The sequence below is a fragment of the Rhineura floridana genome, chromosome 11, assembly GCF_030035675.1.
Source record: "Rhineura floridana isolate rRhiFlo1 chromosome 11, rRhiFlo1.hap2, whole genome shotgun sequence".
NCBI classification, from domain to species: domain Eukaryota; kingdom Metazoa; phylum Chordata; class Lepidosauria; order Squamata; family Rhineuridae; genus Rhineura; species Rhineura floridana.
Window position 1 is genome coordinate 26205208 of NC_084490.1, and position 20316 is coordinate 26225523.

The following is a 20316-nucleotide window of genomic DNA, read 5'->3' on the forward strand; positions in this document are numbered from 1 at the left end:
TACTTTTGGGGAGTAACTGTAACGTTTCTAGAATTACTTTTGGGCATTACTTGGGGGGGAGCAGGGGAAGTCTGCTCCTCTGATTTGTGGATGGAAATCATGTGCCTCAAACTGGGCTTCTGTGCAGTGTCACTCTTTCCTCATGCTCTGTGGGTGGGTAGGAGGCGACGAGGGAGGAGGTGGAGAGTGAGATGGGGTGGAGTGGAGAAAACAATTATTTTAAAAAATGGATAGTGGTGGTGAAGAATGGAGTGGAGGGGAAAAGGATCCGGAGGTCAAGAACATGGATAAAGGAGGAGAAAGAGGCAGCAGCAGAATGGAGATAAAGAACTGTGGAGGTGAAAGATGACAACGTGTGTGTGTGTGTGTGTGAGAGAGAGAGAGACAGAGACAGAGAGACAGACAGAGAGACAGAGAGAGAGAGAGAGAGAGAGAGAGTACTGTGTTTGCACTTGGCACACAAAGTGGCCTCCACCACAGTCTCTGGCTACTGTGCTGCATTTGCAGTATTTTAACTTTTTTACATCTCAGGGGAAAATGTTTGCTTGAGTGTTCCTTAGTTGGTGGCAGGGCAGGATCTGGGAGGTGGTTAAGTGAGAGAGATTATGCTGACTGGCTGAGTGGGGGGGGTTGCACTTGGTTTGACGTGCAAAGATCTGAGTAGTGGCCTCAGCCTCCCTCCCTACCACCCTTACCAGCTGAGAGACCACCATTGCTATCTTATGAATAAAAATAATTATTCTACTACCTTTGTATGTGTTTGTTTATTTTTAATGTTGTTTTAGGCTACTTAGATGTGCAGCAGCCAAGGCCAGCACCTTGTAGGCTTTTTTAAAAAAAGTAACTGAAATGTAATTGTAGTGATTACTTTGGAGGAAAAGTGAAGTAATCAGTTACTTTCAGTAATTGTAATGGTAATTACTACTTTTCAGCCATGTAACTGTAACTGTAATTTATTACTTTTTAAAAGTAATCTTCCAAGCTCTGATGCTGTGTTCCATATGGAATGGGTTTACTTCTTTTAGAATTGTAATGATTCAGAGCTTGGAAAAGTTACTTTTTTAAACTACAACTCCCATCAGCCCCAGTCAGCATGGTCACTAGACTGGGCTGATGGGAGTTGTAGTTCAAAAAAAGGAACGTTTCCAAGCTCTGGATTTCATCCATGTACTGTTGTAACCCATCCTAGTGTCCTTATGGTGAAGGACAGTTAAGAAATCAAAGAAATAAAATAAAATAAAATAGATCAAATGTCCTTATGTAGTTTTTCTATTTAGGACATTCCACTAAATTTCAAGGAAACATAGTTCTAAATGTGTACAGGATCAATGCTTTACGTCTATTTATTATTCATTTATCTATTTAGAATATTTTGTCATAAACAATAAGCATCACAGTTTTGGAAAAAAAGAATATACAAAACAATTCCAAAATGAGCTTATTGTTGCTTGTTTCTGCAACTTAACGGGTTCCTGCTGTTCAAATCAGGCCTTAGGATAAGTATATAACATTTAGGGGCAAAGATGCAACCCAGTAACCCAGCACTGGAGGCCAAAATGGAGAAGACCTCCACAGCCACCATATATTTTCCCTTGCTGCTCAGGTACGAAGGAACAAAGGACAGCCAAACACTGCAAAACACCAGCATGCTGAAAGTGATGAATTTGGCTTCATTGAAACTATCCGGCAACTTTCTCGCTTGATAAGCCACAATGAAGCTGACAATGGCCAGGAGTCCCATGTAACCAAGGACACAATAAAACATGATAACTGATCCATCATTGCATTCCACTATGATTTCTTCAGCCAGAGAGTTCATGTCAAAATCTGGGAATGGAGGAGCAGTACAGAGCCATACCACACAAATACTGGTTTGAATAAAGGAGCATCCAAGAAGAAAATATTTACCCTGTCTTTTCCCAACCCATTTCCTCATCTTAGATCCTGGTTTTGTAGCCATGAAAGCCCAAACCACTGTGATGGTTTTTGCCAACACACAAGAAACAGCAATTGAGAAGATGATGCCAAAAGCAGTTTGTCGTAAACAGCAAATCACTGTGTGAGGCTTGCCAATGAATAGCAAAGAACAGAGGAAGCAGAGCAATAGGGTAATAAGCAGAGTGTAGGTAAGATCCCGATTATTGGCTTTGACAATGGGAGTGTCTTCATGCTTATTGAAGATTCCAAACACCAAAGCTGTGATCAGAGAAAAAGACAGAGCCAAAAAAGCTAAAGTGATCCCCAAAGGTTCCGAGAAAGTGAGGAAGTTTAATGTCTTGGGAATGCACTGATCTTGGTTCTTGTTTGGAAATTGATCTTCTGGGCATTTGAAACAATTGCCCATGTCTGAAAAATCAAGTAAATGATACATGAATTTCACAATTTACCAAAATCACATAGCCATTGCAATCAAGTATAAGTTAGAAGGCACAATCGTGCCACCAACATGGCTTCCTCATGAAACTGTACATCAGTGTTGTGTTTAGGATAGTGTATGGTCTGGTGAAAGATCCAGCCCTGGGAATATCAGATTCCCCAGATACCTTCTGGAACACATTTGAAAAATATTTTGAAGGAAAATGTGTATGCATTCACTCCAGTCTTGATGCTGCAGTTCATGCCATTCTGGCATCCATAGTCTGGCATCCATGCAAATGATCAGACCTATCTTTCCCCTCCTTCCCCTCTTCTCTCCTCTCCCTTCCTCCTCCCCTCCCTTCTTCCTTCTTCCTCCTCCCCTGCCCACTCCAGCCCTCCCTCCATCCCCCCAGGTAAGTCTTACCTATCCTAAACATGATTGCACAGGAGTAAATCCCACTGAACTCAATAAGGATGCAAATGATCGATCCATTCTCAGCAAACTTGGACAGGATTTCATTTCTTTCCTCCCGGATTAAAAAGCAGAGAAATTCACTAATAGGGAAAAAACCTTGTGGTTTAAAAATGTATCTATAGCCCACAGATATTTCTATCAAACTTTAAAAAGCAGAGATATTATACTGCCCTACAAATTTGTCAAAATGCAAACACAATTTGGGTTGGTCTTTCACAATCCAATCCACTTCCTGTGTAGCTTGGAAGAATTTTATAACATGTGCCTGTGGACTGTGAAAGACCAACCCAAATTGTGCTTGCGTTTTGACAGATTTGTAGGGCAGTACAGTATCTCAGAGAGGAGGTCAGGTCTCCTGCTCCCCGGGTGCATTCACTATAGTTGCCCAATTTCCCTGCTTTTTTAAAGTTTGATAGAAATATCTGTGGGCTATAGGTATGTTCTTAAACCACAAGGTTTTTTTTGCCTATTAGTGAATTAATTTATGTGAGTTCTGGACAATCCATGTACCTGGACAAAACTGATGATCAAGACCCATTTCATTGTAACTTTAGGGATGGTTTTGACTCTGAAACAGCTTTGATTGCCCAGGCAAATTACTTTTTTTCAGGAAAGAGTCAGGGGGTATGTGACCCTGTTGGTTCTCCTTGATCTCTCTGCAGGTTTTGATACAATTGACCATTGCATCCTCTTGTTTGGGCTTTGTGAGTTGTGAGTTGCAGGCACAGTATCGTGGAGTTTCCATTTCTATCTGAAGTTTGGATATCACTGAGTATCATTGGGCTACAGAGTTGTGCAGTATTCTATTCTGTCTCTCATCTGTTTAATATAAAGCATTTGAAAGTTGTGATCTGGAGCTTTGTAGCAATGTAGCATCGGTGTGTGGGTGCTTGGTTTTTATTGCAGTCCAGTATGGACAAATCTTAAGCAGATCGGAGCAACCAAATTCTGTTTATAAATATTTTTGAAATAGAATCCTCTGCTATCCCTAGCTGGTATAATGGTTGTTGTGGATATTTAAGAGTATCCCTTGGCAATGAAAAGGGAACTGGGTTGTTTCTTGAGGATATTTCATTTTGCAAGTATATAAGAAACATATATTAGGATCTTTGTCATGACTGGGTTGCCCTAATTGCATTTCTGTGTTTGAGACATGAACAGCTGCTACCGTGATGCTGAAATACATTATGGAGTATTTTATACAATGAATATATTTCCTACCCTTTGGGTTTGAAATCATGTCATCTGGACATGGAGTACAATTGAAGCAGCAAAATGGCTTCCCCTCCTTTTTTGTTTTGCTGTAGCCTGGCTGGCAGTGGTCATTACACATAGCAAAGGGCTGCATCTATCCATGAAAAGAGGGGAACATGTAGATCTCATCTTGCAAACAAAGCAGCTATCATAAACACTGCATGTTGTGGGAGGAGGAAATTGGACACTGTACAAATAAATAACATGCCTGAAAAACATTATTGGGTAAGTGAATGGTACTAAAGGAAAAGGTGGACCACGTAGGAGAACCAATATAAAACTGATATTGATATTGATATTATTATAATTATATTAACAGGAGTTGCTGTGGGGAAAAGCCCAGTCTAGGCAAGAAGGTTGCAGTCTGATTGGTGTGCCGTTGAAGTAGAATGTAAATGGGGAACAAAAAGATTGGACTAAAATGTGTTACAAAAAAACACCACCAACAACTATTTTTTTCAAAACACAACAGCAGTTTTATCGTCTTTAAAGCCCCATCTAGGCGTTCTTCATTCCCATGTTGAACAAAACACAAACAAGGAGTGAAGCCATGTTGAGGAACATCACCATGTACCTTGAACATTCCTTTATCAATGTTCATACAAAGAGCACAAATGTTTATAGTGATGGCACCTTCACAAATATAGATTTAAATTCTAAAGCTTCCTTGGAATCTTCAGCTCTCTTGCTGCAGATTTTGGTGCCATATGCATGGATGTCAAGAAAGGAGTGCACAATGTATATTAGTTATTTCCAATTATGCCAGTGTGTGCTTGTTTTGTTAAAAGCCAGCACTGGGATTCTTATGAGTACAGAACAGCCCAATGGTAGATATTCCTGATTAAACACAGATTCCTGAGCAGTGATGGTTTCATGCCATAACATATTTCAGCATGTGAAAGGAGCCAGATTCAATTTCCAGCATCTTCGCTACAAATAATTTAGGCAGCAGAGCTGGAAAAGAAACCTTCATGTGACCTTTGTCAGCTGCTGTCCAATTCAACCTATGATAATAAGCTAGGTGGAGACAGCTAACAGGTATGTTGGATGCTCATTATTTTAGATGAATTAATGATGTATAATTATGATATTTTCTCATGTTTGAAAGATGTCCACAAGGAGCATGTGGGCTTTAGTACTTTGTCTTGTACATGCGTTATTGATGTGAAAGGGCATTGTGTGATTAGAAACTGTGGGCTACATCTCAGGCTCCAGCCTCTGACAATGCACAGCACTCCGCCTGCACCCCTTCCTTGGAGCATTAGGATGGGCATCTAAGGTGGGGAGATTACTGTAATTGCTTCCCAGCATCAGATAACCATGCTTAAATGGGGCAGAGTTGCAGGAGAGTGGTGCATCATCAGAGGTAGAGCTGGAACAATGTTCGCCACATCTCTTATAATCATGTGATAATCCTTCATGCATATAAAATATAAAGAAAGCTTTTCTTTTATGGCCTTCTCTAGTCTGTTCCAAAGCAACTTTACTTAGAAGTAAGATCCATTAAATTTTAAGACAACTTACTTTTAAATATGTAGAAGATTGGTCCTTTAAGTCGATTCATTCATTTATTTATTAAGAATATTTTCTAGAATATTTTCATAAAAATACAAGCTATTATTCCATAAGGAAGACAAAGAAATGAAAGTTTGTTTGGTTTTTTTGCATTCACAGCAGTCTTAACATGCAGATCAGCCTTCAGCAACTTCATGCCCTCCATGCAGGCTGGGGCTGTTGTGATTTGTAAATCACCTGAAGGTTACCAAGTCAGTGAAGGCTGATGTAGATCTTCCACCCCTGAACAAAGGAAGATATTTCCCCATAGCAGAAGTTTTATTTTATTTTAGATCCCACTTTTAAAAACTAATAGTCCAGTCCCACCTGATTAAATGTGCTGTGCCATGTGATGGCCTCTCCTTTGACGGTGAACTCCTGGCCTTGTGAAGCTTGTGGATCCATTCTTCCCACTTTCACTCTTAAAAAAGATTGGTTTGGGAAAGTAACCCAGTTTATAATATCAAATCCAGCTGCTAATTCACCATTTTCATCAAAAGATACTGTCTCACCAGCACTGTTGTTAAATGAGATGCTCCTCAGGAAAGGGTGAAGCTAGTTTGAAAGAGGGAAATGCAGATTTTACAAAATGATAGATAGAAAAGGGCAACACAGCAACAGAGCTTGTTTGATATAGAGAAAGAAAAACAAACTACAAAGTTTACGAAGTAGGAAGGCCTTGATTCTGCAGCTCAGGCAAAGGACACATCTTTTCTATAACTCTCACACATATTCATTTCCAGTAACATTTTAAAGATTTTTTAAAGAATGTTTTGTTTTAAAGAACTTATATTTTTAATATGTTTTCATTGGTTTATCACTTATTGTTTGCTGCCCTGGGCTCCTTTTGGGAGAAGGACAGGATATAAAATAAATAAATAATTCAACACCACTAACATTGGGGGGAACTTTCATGCTGACACCAGTATTACATTCTCCAGTCTGGCTCAGCTAACACAGGTATTGTGATGATTAAGAGGCAGAGGCAGACACTGATGTTGGACTGAACTACTGTTGCAAACTTTGCTATTCATTTATTTATTTATCCACCCTTCAACCTGTTGAACCCACCTGAGGTCCCACGGTGGGTTCAACAGGTTAAAATATATAATTGAAAACAACTTAAAATCACAACATCACAAAACAAAAATAGGGTGGGTCCTAAAAATATACATCTCAGGTTGCAAAAGCCAGGGTACAGAGATGTGTCTTCAGTATTTGTAGAAAACTGTACAATGAAGTTGCTAAACGTACCTCCGTGGGTAGGGAGTTCCACAACAGGGGCTACAACAGAAAATGCACTCTCCTAGGCGACCGTTCCCTGAGCATCTGAGAGCTGAAATATTTTGGACCTAAGTTGTTTAAGGCTTTAAACACTAGTGCGCACACCTTAAATTGCGATAAGCCAGTCTTGAAATTGCTGGAGCATGGAGTAGAATGGCCAAGTCAGTTCTGTTCAAAAGGGGCCATAGCTGATGAACCAGATGGAGCTGGGAAAAGACACTCCTAGCCTTGCTCCCCTTTTATCTCTTGCAGGACATCCTCAATGTCTTTATTTATTTTGGCTCCTACACATCAGTTGCTTGTCTGCTCATCTGTAGAGGCTAGTGAAGTGTTATAGCCTCTCTTGGAATCCCTTCACACTGTTATACTCAGGTACTGCTTGCGGGCTTCCCATGGCCATTTGGGCTGCTTTCACACATGGGGCTGATTGCATTAGCTTAATGGATTAAAAAGGTAGCGCTTCTGTCCTGATTTCTAAAATCCCTTTCACACTGCAGTACCTGTTGTGTTAAGGAACAGCAGCTTTTTCAGCTGATATACAGGCATTTCCCGCAACTCTCTTTCACACGGCTTGTTGCCGTCCCTCACCCATGCACACTGTTCCTCACTGTTTAGGAGGTCTAAGATCTCGTGCCGTTGCCATGAAAACCCTCTCCCTTTAGGATCTGACTTTTTAAATTGTTTTAGTTGTATCGAGACAGGGGTATGTGTGGGAAATGCTGCTGCTATCTGCACCAATGCGGGAATACTGGTATGACGTTCATCAGACAAAAAAAAAAAGCAAAACATGTGACTAAAGGGTGGGAATGCACTGCATGCTGGGATGCCTGTCACATGAGCAGCTGCAGCTAGCAATAAACTTCTGCAATCTTCTGGGTTCCCAAGCCTTGCTAACAGATTATTTCTGGTATCATTTATCGGGGAAATTAGCGCTAAACTTCCACTACATTCCACTAGAATTCTGGACCTAGCTTATGTGTCATGTGAAAGATCAAATATAATGTGCTAAATACCAGGTAAGAAATTGTCAGAATAATGGAATAAAATGCAGTGTGGAAGCAGCCTTGGTTTGCAGCTGTGGGAACAAGTGCTGGAGTAGATGGACTTTTGACCTGATCCAGCAGGGCTATTATTATGCTATTAACCTGAACTTAGGAAATTTTACACATGGGACCCACCTTTCCCTGTTGGCATGGAAAACCTAAAGCATCAAACTCCCCATTTTTAATGTAGGCATATTTATCTTAGAAAGCCCTTCCGTCTTTCATCCAAACCCTAAGTATGAATAACGTATTATTTTAGAGTAACCCCCTGCTAAAGGAACTTCCCTAATGGACCTGTTTGGAGAGCAGGGATGCAAGTGTTGAGTGTGGCTAGAGGCAAAGAGTCAGCATGGTGAAGGCCCCGATGGGTGACAAAACAGGTGTGACTCTAAACTTTGTACAGTAGCCTGTCTTCCAACTGATTTTATTTTTCATGCAAATCTGACTGTATGACCTATTTCCATGAACTGCTCTTTCCCCTTGTATTTTGGGTGCAAGGCAGGACTGTGACTCTATGCCCAAGCATCTGAAAATCATGGCTCCATTGGTGATGAAGGATGTGCAGTATGTAACATTTCTAAGGAAAGGTGATTGCCTCATGCAGGGATTAATGTGTTACTTACTTACTTACTTACTTACTTACTCAAAGGTAAAGGTATCCCTGCACTTGTAGTGCGAGTCGTTTCCGACTCTTAGGGTGAAGTCTTGCGACGTTTACTAGGTGGACCGTATATATGGGGTGGGATTGCCAGTTCCTTCCCCAGCCTTTCTTTACCCCCCAGCATATGCCGGGTACTCATTTTACCAACCACGGATGGATGGAAGGCTGAGTGGACCTCCACCACTTTTACCAGAGATTCGACTTCCTCCTTCCGTTGGAATCGAACTCCGGCCATGAGCAGAGCTTCAGCCATGTTACCGCCGCTTACCACTCTGCACCATGCAGGCATCTTACTTACTTACTTTGCTCTTTGTTGCACTACTCAGGCCTTAATTACTGCTGAATGGGTAAAAAAAGTGTATGTATGGACAGAGGAACATGAGAACAAATCCTTAGGAGATTAGTATCTCTTTGGTCAGGGCTGTATCAACTCCATCTGATATGGAGGCTGTGCCCCTACCTTCCCAATCATCTGCTCCCATCGGTGATACATGCCCTAGTCTCCTCTCTCCTAGACTACTGTAATGTGCTCTACGTGGGGTTACCCTTGAAAACAGTCCGGAAGCTGCAACTGGTACAGAATGCGGCGGCTTGCCTGATTAAAGGCAGCCACCAGCGAGATCACATCACTCCAGTGCTGAAGGAGTTGCACTGGTTACTGGTTGTTTTCTGGGCCCAATTCAAGGTGTTGGCTCTGACCTTTAAAACCCTATATGGTTTCGGCCCAGTCTATCTGAAGGAGCGTCTCCAACATCATGAGGGATGCCGCTCAACAAGATCAGCCTCAAAAGGCCTTCTCTCTATCCCACCAGTTAAAACAGCTAGACTGGTGAGGACTAGGAAGAGGGCTTTTTCAATTGTGGCCCCCACTTTGTGGAATTCCCTCCCAAATGATCTCCGCCATGCCCTCTCTATGATGAGCTTCCACCGGGCCTTGAAGACCTGGCTCTTCAGGCAGGCTTTTGGGGTGGGTTAGGTTTTATTATTATTGTTGAGATTTTTAATGTTTTAAGGCATCTTACTTACTTACTTCAAGGCATTTCTAAACCACTTAAAGTTTTTTTAAAAAAAAACCTAAGCAGTTTACAAAAATGTAGCAGACAGCTAATCAAACAATGTCATAAAAACAGATACAGAAAAATGCAGTAAAAAAAAGAGTAGTCTAAAAACATTCAGAACAAGAAATAGTAATAACAGGGTTGATCTTATGAGTCAGGGAAAGCCTGGGCAAAACGAAATGTCTTTACGAGGTGTCTGAAGAAATGGATGGATATGGCAGAGGCGAGGGGATTCCACCATCCAGGGGAAAAGTTAAAAGGGGGGGAGGACATCTCCCTATTATACTCTGTACACTGCAGTGCCACAACTACATTTTTTTTGAAGTTTCCTAAGTGATCTTACAGGTCTATAAAGAGACAGACAGGTAATCTGGGCCAAATTGTCCAGTGCTTTATACATTAGTAACAAGACCTTGACTATGACTTAGTAGCTGATCGACAGCATGTACTCCATGTATTTAATGTCATCTCACTTCAGTGGCAAGAGGTCTGTTCTAGATATAAAAACTTACCTGCCAAGGCTGCAAATTTGGAGGATACAGTCTACCCCTGCCTTCCATTGCTCCATGTTTTGGTGTGCATGAATATATCTTATGTAAAGTATGTGCAATGGCATGGACTGCATTATAAATGCTATAACTTTGGCCAGTCATTCTCATTTCAAAAAGAAAACCAGGGAGTTTATCCAGTTTCTCTTGGCCAGTGCAAGCATTGGTGTTTTCGTTGTGCTCCTTTGAATCAGAAAATAAGCAGTTGAATGCCTTTTGCCAGAAGATTCTGAGAAAACCATCTCCTTTGGGAAAATTAGGATGTAGAATCTGCAGGAATTTTGTAAACCCTAGCACTTTATTTGAGTAAATTGCAAAAGACAAAGCACCATTAAAGAGTTGTAGATCAACAGCTCTGAGCCTTGTTTCAAATGAGAAATCCCACTGGGCTGTCAGAATCCACACTTTACCAATAGAAATCTCTGTTAGGTTTTCTAATAATAAAAAGTAATATATCATCCACAACAAAGTTGTCATTGTCTGAGGTTCTGCACATGCAACCAATACTTTGATGTTTGAGATGGTTAATAAAGAAGTTTTGGCCCGGACAAGTTCCAAAGAACTGAAATTCTCCAGAGCTTGAGATAAGGGTGGAAGTTTTTCATTGAAGGCTGTGCAGATTCCATGCTGGGAGAGCACTGGCCACATGTTCTGCATGAATGTCTCTCCACTTTCATCATCTGATGCAATAAGCCCCACCCACGTCCACTGGAAATGCAGAAGGAGTTGGGAAATCCCTTTGTACTGATATGCTTCATTGGGGACCATCCGGTAGATGGAGGGGAGTTGAGTTTTAACATTCCTCACTGGAGCTAAAACACAGGAGGCAACCTAGGAAGAGAAAATCAATATCACTATGAGGAGAAGTTATGGAACTTAGGGAAATTGCCTAGTGGACAAATATTGTGGGGGCATTGTAAGCTGCTTGTTTTAAGGGCAAGAGATTTGAGGTTTTTCATTGATGCCAAATCTTTATTTTCTTGTTGGACATAATATTATCTTTAATGAATTCCTTCTTTAGCTTTTTAGATCATTTAAACTAATTTCATGCAAAAAACGTTCAGGTAATACTAATTTTGTCCTCTCTTGGTGTACCAGTTTACATTTTTCTGAGTTGAGTTCTTTGTTCAGTTGTTGTTGCTGTAATAAGTAGTAGTAGTAGTAGTAGTAGTAGTAGTAGTAATAGTAGTAGTAGTAGTAGTACAACATATTCCATAGTACCCAAACTGGTGTTCATGAGGTTTTCCATTCTGGCACCAACCAGACACAGACTTCTTTAGTTTTCAGCAAGATGCCTGAGTCATGTGTCCCCACAGACCATGCCACTGGGCAAGGGACAACATAAATAATTTCAGACAACTCCTTTATATAAATTCCCTTACTGACCAATCATGATACGGTGTCAGAATGTGATCTATCCTGTCGAAGAAGCACATAGTGTTGGTTTTACTTTTGACTCTTTCTTTTGTTCCCTACATTAAAGCTATAGCAAAGTCCTGTCGTTTTTTCCTCTATAATATTGCTAGAATCAAACCTTTAGTTCATGCTTTATTTATTTCTCACCTTGACTACTGAAATCTTCTTTTGACTGGTCTTCCACAAACTTGTATCAGTGCCTTGGTTTCTGTTTAACATTCCACTGCCTGTTGTTTGACCATGTTACTCCACTTTTGAAGTTCCTTCACTGGCTTCCTATTTATTTCAGGATTTAATACAAGTATCTTGTTTTAACTTTTGAAGCTTTACGCAGTCTGGCTCCACCTTATCTATCAGTTATTATTTCTCATTAAAGGCCTGCTTGGGATCTCTGCTCCTCAAACTCTGTGCTTCTTACCTGTCCCAGGATTGTTTGCTCTTTAGCTCAACTTTCTCCATTTTCTCTTGCTGCTCCGTATTCCTGGGATTGTCTCCCAGAGTACTTTTGGACTGCTTCCTCAATTTCAGTTTTTAAAGTCTTATTTAAAAACCTTCCTTTATTCCAAAGCTTTTGGAATTTCAGCTGGGTTTTTTTATGTTCATATGCTGGGGGGTAAAGAAAGGCCGGGGATGGAACTGGTAATCCCACCCCATATGTATGGTCTGCCTAGTAAACGTCGCAAGACGTCACCCTAAGAGTCGGAAATGACTCGCACTACAAGTGCGGGGACACCTTTACCTTTAGAGTATGTGTATTTTAAGTCCTCGATGTGTTCTCTATTTGTTTCCGTCCCCTTCCTTTGTTGTCCTCACTTTATTTTATTTAGGTTGTATGCCTTTGGGGACAGGGACTTGTTTTTATTGTTTTATTTTATGTACAGTGCCATGTGCATCTGATGACACTATATAAATAAATAATGATGGTGAATCATCATCATCATCATCTACACTCCTAAGGTGTTGTAAGAACTTGACCTAAGACTTCGTATGTTATTTGGGAGGAACAAATAATTGACATGCACAAACATCTGGAAAATGTGATCGTTTCCCTCTAGATAATTAATTCCTTCTTTGGATGACGCTCTTTGATTTGAACCATTCTGATGAGACCTGCATAAATAGCACATTGGTTGGACAAAGAGGAATAATAACTCATGGATTGTTTTTGAGATTAAATTATCATATTTCTCTTTTCAGTTGTGTAGTTAACCTCTTGATACAATAATGCATCATCCCTTTCTCATATGCAGAACATGAACAGATGTATTTTTCCCCATGTTATCTTAAGAACAAAGCCTGATAGTTTTGTGTCAGTTAATTCCAGCTTCGATTAAATCCTTTTCAGATATTGAGACGTATATACTGGAAATTGTTTTAGGGAAAAAAGACATGAAAATCACTCATGCACATTTTTGGAGATCAAACACATTTGTGTGTGTGTGCACACTCACCACCTTAGATGATATTTCCATTTTCAGATGTGTTCTTGACCTCATAATATAAGAATGCATAACCACTTTCCAAGATGCAGATAATAAACAGAAGTGTGCAAAATTATTATTTTTTAAAAAAGAATGAAGGTAAAAAAATGTACTGAGGATATAGGTCATTCTACCTGTGGAATTTTGTAGGTGTCTAAGAGAATAGCCATGTAAAGGGAGATCTCAGAGTCAGATCCCCCAATAACAGCTATCAGATTCTTTCTCTTGTCACACTTGAAGTTGGGGACACTCCTTTTGGTGGTGGACAGAAGATTCAGGGTGTTCTGATGAGTTATCCTTGCATTGTCGTAGCTATCATAGATGTGAAATCCCAGGCTGACATTTGGTAGGATCTGTGTGTTATCGTTTATCTCCTTCACAGCAAATACCAAGGAGAGAACATGTTGATATTTCTTCGATTTTGCCCTAAAGGAACATTTACATCATGCATATGTCAAGTATCCAACCCTTTATGAATCATCTCTCAGAATTTAATTGTTCATATCAACACCTAAATATGTAGCTGGACATTTTAATGATTGTTCTGTACTGTTTTAAACTTTTTTTTAGTTGTTGTAGACTGCCGTGATGCCTTGTGAGACATTGGTATATAAATAAGAAAGACAGAAAGAAAAAGATTTCTCTGCATATCTTCACACCCACGGTTTACAAGGGAGGGCAATTTAATTACTGTAGATGTGCCTTTCAGGAACAGATCCCTGCAGTGCCTCTGTGCCAGCAAATGTGTGGTTGCAGAGTGGCCAAATAAATGTGAATTCTTGCACAGAACATAAGAAAGCACATGGAATAATACAGAGACAGAGCAATCCAACTCAGGGGAAACTGGCATAAGTTGTGCTGGAGCAAGAGAAACCAGAGTAAAGTTCTGCTGCATCCAATTACAGTTCAAGAGCCTCTGCGTTGGTTGAATGCTGGCTCAGCCGGGAGCTGCATGCAGGGACCAGAAGTAAAAACCTGCTCTTCCAAATACCCCTACCAGGTAATAAGCCCTCTCCATTGACTTTTATTGTATTTATTTTCTTAGAACAACCTTTTTCCTGGCATAACTTTTACCTACATTGGGATCTGCAGGAGTGCTGCAAAAATAAGTTGGATGTGGCTTTAGTTCCCTCACTTTGGCCCCTCCCCTGACATGCCCCCAAATATTATTTATTTATTTATTTGTTTGTTTAATTAATTAATTTGTATCCCACCCTTCCTCCCAGCAGGAGCCCAGGGCGGCAAACAAAGCACTAAAACACTTTAAAACATCATAAAAACATCATAAAAACAGATCTTAAATTACATTAAAACAAAACAGCATTAAAAGCATTTAAAAAAACCTTAAAAAGGGTTAAAAACATTATTAAAAACATATTAAATAATTCTGACACAGATGCAGACTGGGATAGGTCTCAACCTAAAAGGCTTGTTGAAAGAGGAAAGTCTTCAAAAGGCACCAAAAAGATAGAAGAGATGGTGCCTGCCTAATATTCAAACGGAGGGAATTCCACAGGGTAGGTGCTGCCACACTAAAGGTCCATTTCCTATATTGTGCAGAACGAACCTCCTGATAAGATGGTATCTGCAGGAGGCCCTCCCCTGCAGAGCGCAATGATTGACTGGGCATATAAGGGGTAAGACGGTCTTTCAAGTATCCTGGTCCCGAACTGTATAGGGCTTTGTATGCCAAAACTAGAACCTTGAACTTGGCCCGGTAGCAAATGGGCAGCCAGTGCAATTCTTTCAGCAGCGGGCTGACATGTTGGTGATACCCTGCTCCAGTGAGCCGTCTCGCTGCCACATTTTGTACCAGCTGCAACTTCTGGACCAACCTCAAGGGCAGCCCTACATAGAGCGCATTACAGTAATCCAGCCTAGAGGTTACCAGTGTGTGGACAACAGTAGTCAGGCTATCCCGGTCCAGAAATACCCTTTTTCATAATCAGAATTTGTTTAGTCTTGTGGATGTTTGAATTTTAATGATACCTTGTTGTTTTTATGCTATGTATTTATATGCTGGTCTTTGACCGTAATACATTTACAGCATCTACACCAGCTTGTGTCAGCTTCATTTACGCCAGTCTTGGCCGAGCTGGCTGAGTCCTGATTGAGCCATGCTGGGCCGGCTGAGCCCCGGCTGAGCCAGGTTGAGGGACTTACACTAGCAAAGCCTGGCTGAGCCAGGACCCAGCCAGCTCAGCTGGAGATCCACTATACCAACTCCCCTCAACCAGGTGTAAATGCCAGTTGGATTGTGCCCTTAGACTGTTTCAGCAGAATGCGAGAAACTGGGAGGGGGTGAGTCAGTCACCTCACACCAGAAAACTACTTAAAATTAACTGACTACTATAATAGATTAGAAGGACTATTACAAGTTACTTGTTGACAATCTGGTAATTGTGTTATCCAAGGCCATCTCTCTCATGTGTCAAAATGCTGGGGAAATTAAGTAACCATGTTTTCCAAACTCCCAAAATGAAATGACTGTTGCCATTGGGAAATTTCTGCAAATATTCCACAATTTGGCAGGATTCATGCCTTAATCTAATTCTGCTCAGAAATTTGGGGTTGGGAGAAGTTAAAAGTAATACAATTAATTTTTAGAGGTGCCCGCCACAAAAGCCCCTGGACCTATTTGGTTGTAATTCGGCAGACGTGATGAAATTTGGAAACTTACTATAACCAACATAGTGGATAAACTTCTGTGTAAAGGAAGAAAAATATATCCCCAATTATAGCCATATTTAAAATTTCCTAAGAGAGAATGGGGGGAAACAAAAGAGATATGGATGGATTCAGGCCAAATTGGGCAGCCTTGGAAGCACCTTGGAACAAATATGGTCAGAGCACAGTCCTAATTAGAACCCAAGTAAAATCAACAGGTCTAGAAAATCTTTGCCTGGGTCATCTGCCTATCTTTCCATGTATATGTATATCTATTTCATTTGGGATGGAACAGTTTATGTTTCTAGTAACCAGTGATGCCTAAGGGAAGGGGTAGATGAAACACTACCTCTTACCCTTGGCAGGGTTGGTTTGCCTAGTTTGGCATGTGCAGTTACTATCAAACACTTTGGTTCCCTCCTGCAGATCTGTTGTGCTATAATAAATGTACCCCGGTACACTCAACCTTTGTGTCTTGCTTCCTAATTTCTCTGTGTGGTCACGATAGCAACAAATTGCTCTTTTGGGGACTTAGCAATTTCTTCCTTTTATTTGCTACATTTCTCCAAAAGCAGCCACACACTGATCAACTAACAGAATGAGGAAAATAAATTAATATAATATAAAAGGAATTGCATATATGAATTTTAATAGTCCTGAAAACATATTTAAAAATTCATAAGCAAACAGTTTTCTGAACATGCATTACTTCTATGATTTCTCTAGAGTGTAAATGACCTGACCAAGTGCATGTAACTGAGGATAGATATACTTACAGAAGTTCATCTACACATTTTGTTTTAGGGTGTTCACTGAAATATAATTCATCAGCTATCCAACTAAGTTGAGAAGTCATCCCTCCAATGATGAGGTCTCCTTTCTTATAATACTCATTCAGGTTTTGAAAGGGGTCTGTGACGGTACATGCAACAGTTTCTTCCTTTCCTTGAGTTGGAGGTAGCTGCAGCCACAGAAAGAGGAACAGCAACCACAGAAAAGTCTTTGACATCTTGGAGCAAATCTTCACCTAGAGTTTTGTTTTCTGTCTAACTTTCACCATTGGTTAATTATCACAAGCTTATTCAGTTGGTCCAGATTATTTTGAAATGGTGATGTTGCCAACTGTTGTACTAGAGTGGCTCTCCTGTCAAAAAACGTGTATCCCAGTGGTGAACAGATATACATTTGTTTTATATAAGGCTCTAGACACTGTTTTCAATTGTGTTTGTAGCCCCAGCAAATCCATGTGGACTATGTGAAGACAGAATCTTAATCATAGTAATCTCATGTAATAAAAGGGTAAAAGAAACTCTCTGGAGTATTGTCCTATGAAAAAAAAAAAGTGCCGGTACTCTGTACCAGTGAACAGTCTCACAAAAAATAGCACCGGTCACCAACTATCAGTGATGCCGAAGAAGTGGGTTTCCTGTATTGGCAGGGGGTGGACTAGATGATCTTTAGGGTAACTTCCAAGTCTTCTTTCTGTTACCTATATATGACATGTACATTCAGTGGGCCCCAGAGAGAGAAATGTTACAAAAAATGTAAATGCCTAGGACAAAGTAAATGCCTGGGACTGGTGTAGCTGGTAGAAATTTCATTGATATTATTGACCTACCATGGGAGATGCAACTAAATTCAGCTGGTGGCCAGGTCCTTACTTCCTCTAGCCTGAGGCCATTTTAAAAGCCGGGTGGAGCTGCCCACCTATCAAGCACCATGATGTCAAGTGAAGCATTTTCCTTTTCCCATGCAGTTTTAAATCAAGCCACGGTGGGAAAGACACAGCAGATTGCAGAAATCAGATGATCTGTGGTACCTGCAAACCTCACTTTCAGAAGGCATTTGTGTGTTTACTTGCCCCACACCTGGCATTGTATATGACATCACACATAGGGAAGGTCAGTGTATCTTAGTGAAATTGCCTCATGGGCAAAAATAAGACCCATGCCAGGTCCAATTAGGCCCACAGACCAGATGTTGTATACCATTGGCCTACTATTTTCCCCTGACTTCACAAAAGATTGAAATAATATAATATGGTCTGTAGAAATCTAGTATAGTTTAAGATTTAAAATCTTCTGCTGGTATATTCAATGTCTTTCTACAACTTGATTAAGCAAAGCATTAGTGCGGTGCAGAAGATTCTAATAAATTCCAGATAAAGAAATATAGTGAGGCTAGTTCAGATAGATTTGAGTCTTTTTCAGCCAAAGAGAGATCTCTCTGAAGTGTCCCATACTGAAGTACAGACTTCCAAAGTGCTTTAGAGGAATGTGGAGATTCAGGTGTTCAAATATGCTGCGGACAGTCGGTGCATGTGCAAAAATGGAAACATTTCTCCCCAAGCTATCCATATAAGGAAAATATCATGGTGCGAAGAGTGTTGAAGTAATACAACACATTTTTCTTGTCTGTTGGTTTAAAGATGTTCTTAAAGCGAATCTAAAAAAATGTAACATGAACATCGACAACTGGGAAGTCTTGGCCCATGAATGTCCCAGATGGAGGTCAGCTATTATCAAAGGTGCTGTGGACTTTGAAGAAGCACGAATACAGGGCAAACGGGACAAACAAGCTAAGTGGAAGGCACATCAAACAAATGCTCATCGCGACCATCTTCCATCTGGAAACTTATGTCCTCACTGTGGGAGGCTGTGTGGATCCAGAATTGGCCTCCACAGTCACTTACGGACCCACTGTTAAAGACCTTATCTTGGAAGACAATCTTACTCGGCCACGAGAGATCGCCAATGAATGAATGAATGCTTGCTTGGAAAATGCTAGTCAATCAAGTCTTTCTATCTCTGTGCCAGGAGTTCACACAAATACCCATTCCTGTCAAATCAGCTTTGCATTTATTTTCTGTAACTTTTGCAATGATTCAAGAGTATGCAAGCCGGAAGACATTTTTCATTCATCTTAGCTCCCTAGCTGTTATTACCATCGCTCAGAAATTTGGCAGGTTTCTTATCAAATGATACTTTTTTGACATACTCTGTCTTGATCAACGTTGCCCATAAGACAATAGAAAACCATAGCCACTATCCCTCTGTATTTGGGGATATCCATCCCCTCAGTTGTGTCAACAATGCCTCTAAATTGCATTGCAATTATTGCATCTAATTCTGCTTCAAAGAAAGTTACATAGGGGTTCATTTTAAAAAATAAAATTTAAAGGTACCCAGTGAAAAAACCCTTCTGGACTTATTATTGTTGTTGTTGTAGCTGCTGCTGCTGTTGTTATTGTTGTTATAAATCTGTCCTTCCTGATGGCACCACAAAACCCTCTCCATGCTGAGCTCTGTCCTGCAGGGGCACCAGGGAGTGGTGATGGTAGAGGACTCCTGAAGGCAGGGGCAGCAGCAGCAGTGACACCATGGATGGCAACAACCATGCTGATGACCTTGCCTCCCACTGGCCCTCATTTCCAACCCCCCTCCCCATAAGACTAGAGATGTTGGGGTTAGGTGAGGATGTGGTGGGTAGAGGGAGTGGAGGATCATGATGGGAATTATGACAGAGGAGATGGTGATGGGCCTGGTGATAGAAAGCCTGGCTCAGATGAGAGGGAGGGGATCCATCGACATGACAAGGGCCCTTGACCTACATAGCCCCTTCCTCAGATGGTGTCCCCCTGTGGGCTTATGTGGAGGCTAGGCACCTCTGGGAGGACACTACCACCACCTTGGCACATGCAGTATGCACCATCCATGATGCCATTGGGAAGGTGGTGACATAGCTATGGGTGATGGCTACATGTGAGTAGGGCATCCAGGGTGCTGTGGATGGTGGTTTCATCACTGCCAGGGGGCAGGCAGAGGTCTTCCAATGGAGCATCCTGGATATGGGAGGAACACAGCCATGGTGGCCATGGAAGTTGTTGTGATGACCCCATCCTCAGTGCCCTGCTGCAGGCAGTGTGAGGTGATGGGGTTGGCCATCTCCATGGCTATGATATGTGGGTGAGGGGTGGCAATGTGGGGGGTAGATGGATTAGGGACGGTTATGGGGATGCAGCCACTGCTGCCACTGGGGAGGGGGAGGAGGTGATGGGGTGCCTGCCCCTGGGTCTGCCTCTGACTCAGTTGCCCTGTTCTGTTCTTTAAGCTGAACATCCTGTGCTAGTTCCCTGCCCGGCTGCTGCCAGTGCTGTGGCTGTGGCTGCATGTGTCTTGTGGGTATCTCTTAATAAATGGTCTTTCCAGATCTCCTTGTGTGTGGGACCTGTTTTTTGGGGCTGGAGTGCTCTCTGGGTGGCTGCTGTGGGTGCAATGGGGGGACACAGGGGCTGGAGGTCTCCACGTGTGTGTGTTTACCTGGCCATGTTGTGTCACAGTGCTTGTGCATGTGTGTGTGTGATTAGCAGATCAGCTTTTGGGTGTGCATGGTGTGTGTGGTGTGGCATTCTGATTGGCTGTGTGGGTGGCTATTGCTATGGATGCTGCACACGTGCACAGCCTCCATGGTGTGTGTGTATTTGCATTCCATTGCTGGAGCTCCCAGGCCACTTCCCA

At 41.4% G+C, this 20316-nt stretch overlaps 1 protein-coding gene across 1 annotated transcript; it reads right to left on the reverse strand.

Annotated features, from left to right (window-relative positions):
• Positions 1-1438: 1438 nt before the first annotated feature.
• LOC133367605 (vomeronasal type-2 receptor 26-like) lies at positions 1439-18958 on the reverse strand. The gene is made up of 7 exons (XM_061591701.1): positions 18797-18958; positions 16576-16760; positions 13267-13558; positions 10200-11066; positions 5969-6196; positions 4055-4181; positions 1439-2346 (listed from the first exon to the last, which is right to left on the reverse strand). Exons 1-7 carry the CDS (start codon positions 18956-18958, stop codon positions 1439-1441), a joined length of 2769 nt encoding a protein of 922 aa, XP_061447685.1.
• Between the last annotated feature and the right edge of the window lie 1358 nt (positions 18959-20316).

Excerpts from the sequence above, each read along its gene's own strand:
- LOC133367605 (XM_061591701.1), bottom strand. The coding sequence starts at position 18,958 with ATGAACCCCTATGTAACTTTCTTTGAAGCAGAATTAGATGCAATAATT. Across the intron at positions 11,067-13,266 it reads ACACCTACAAAATTCCACAG|GTTGCCTCCTGTGTTTTAGC; the intron begins GTAGAATGACCT and ends TTCTCTTCCTAG. Across the intron at positions 2,347-4,054 it reads CATGATTTCAAACCCAAAGG|ACATGGGCAATTGTTTCAAA; the intron begins GTAGGAAATATA and ends TTGATTTTTCAG.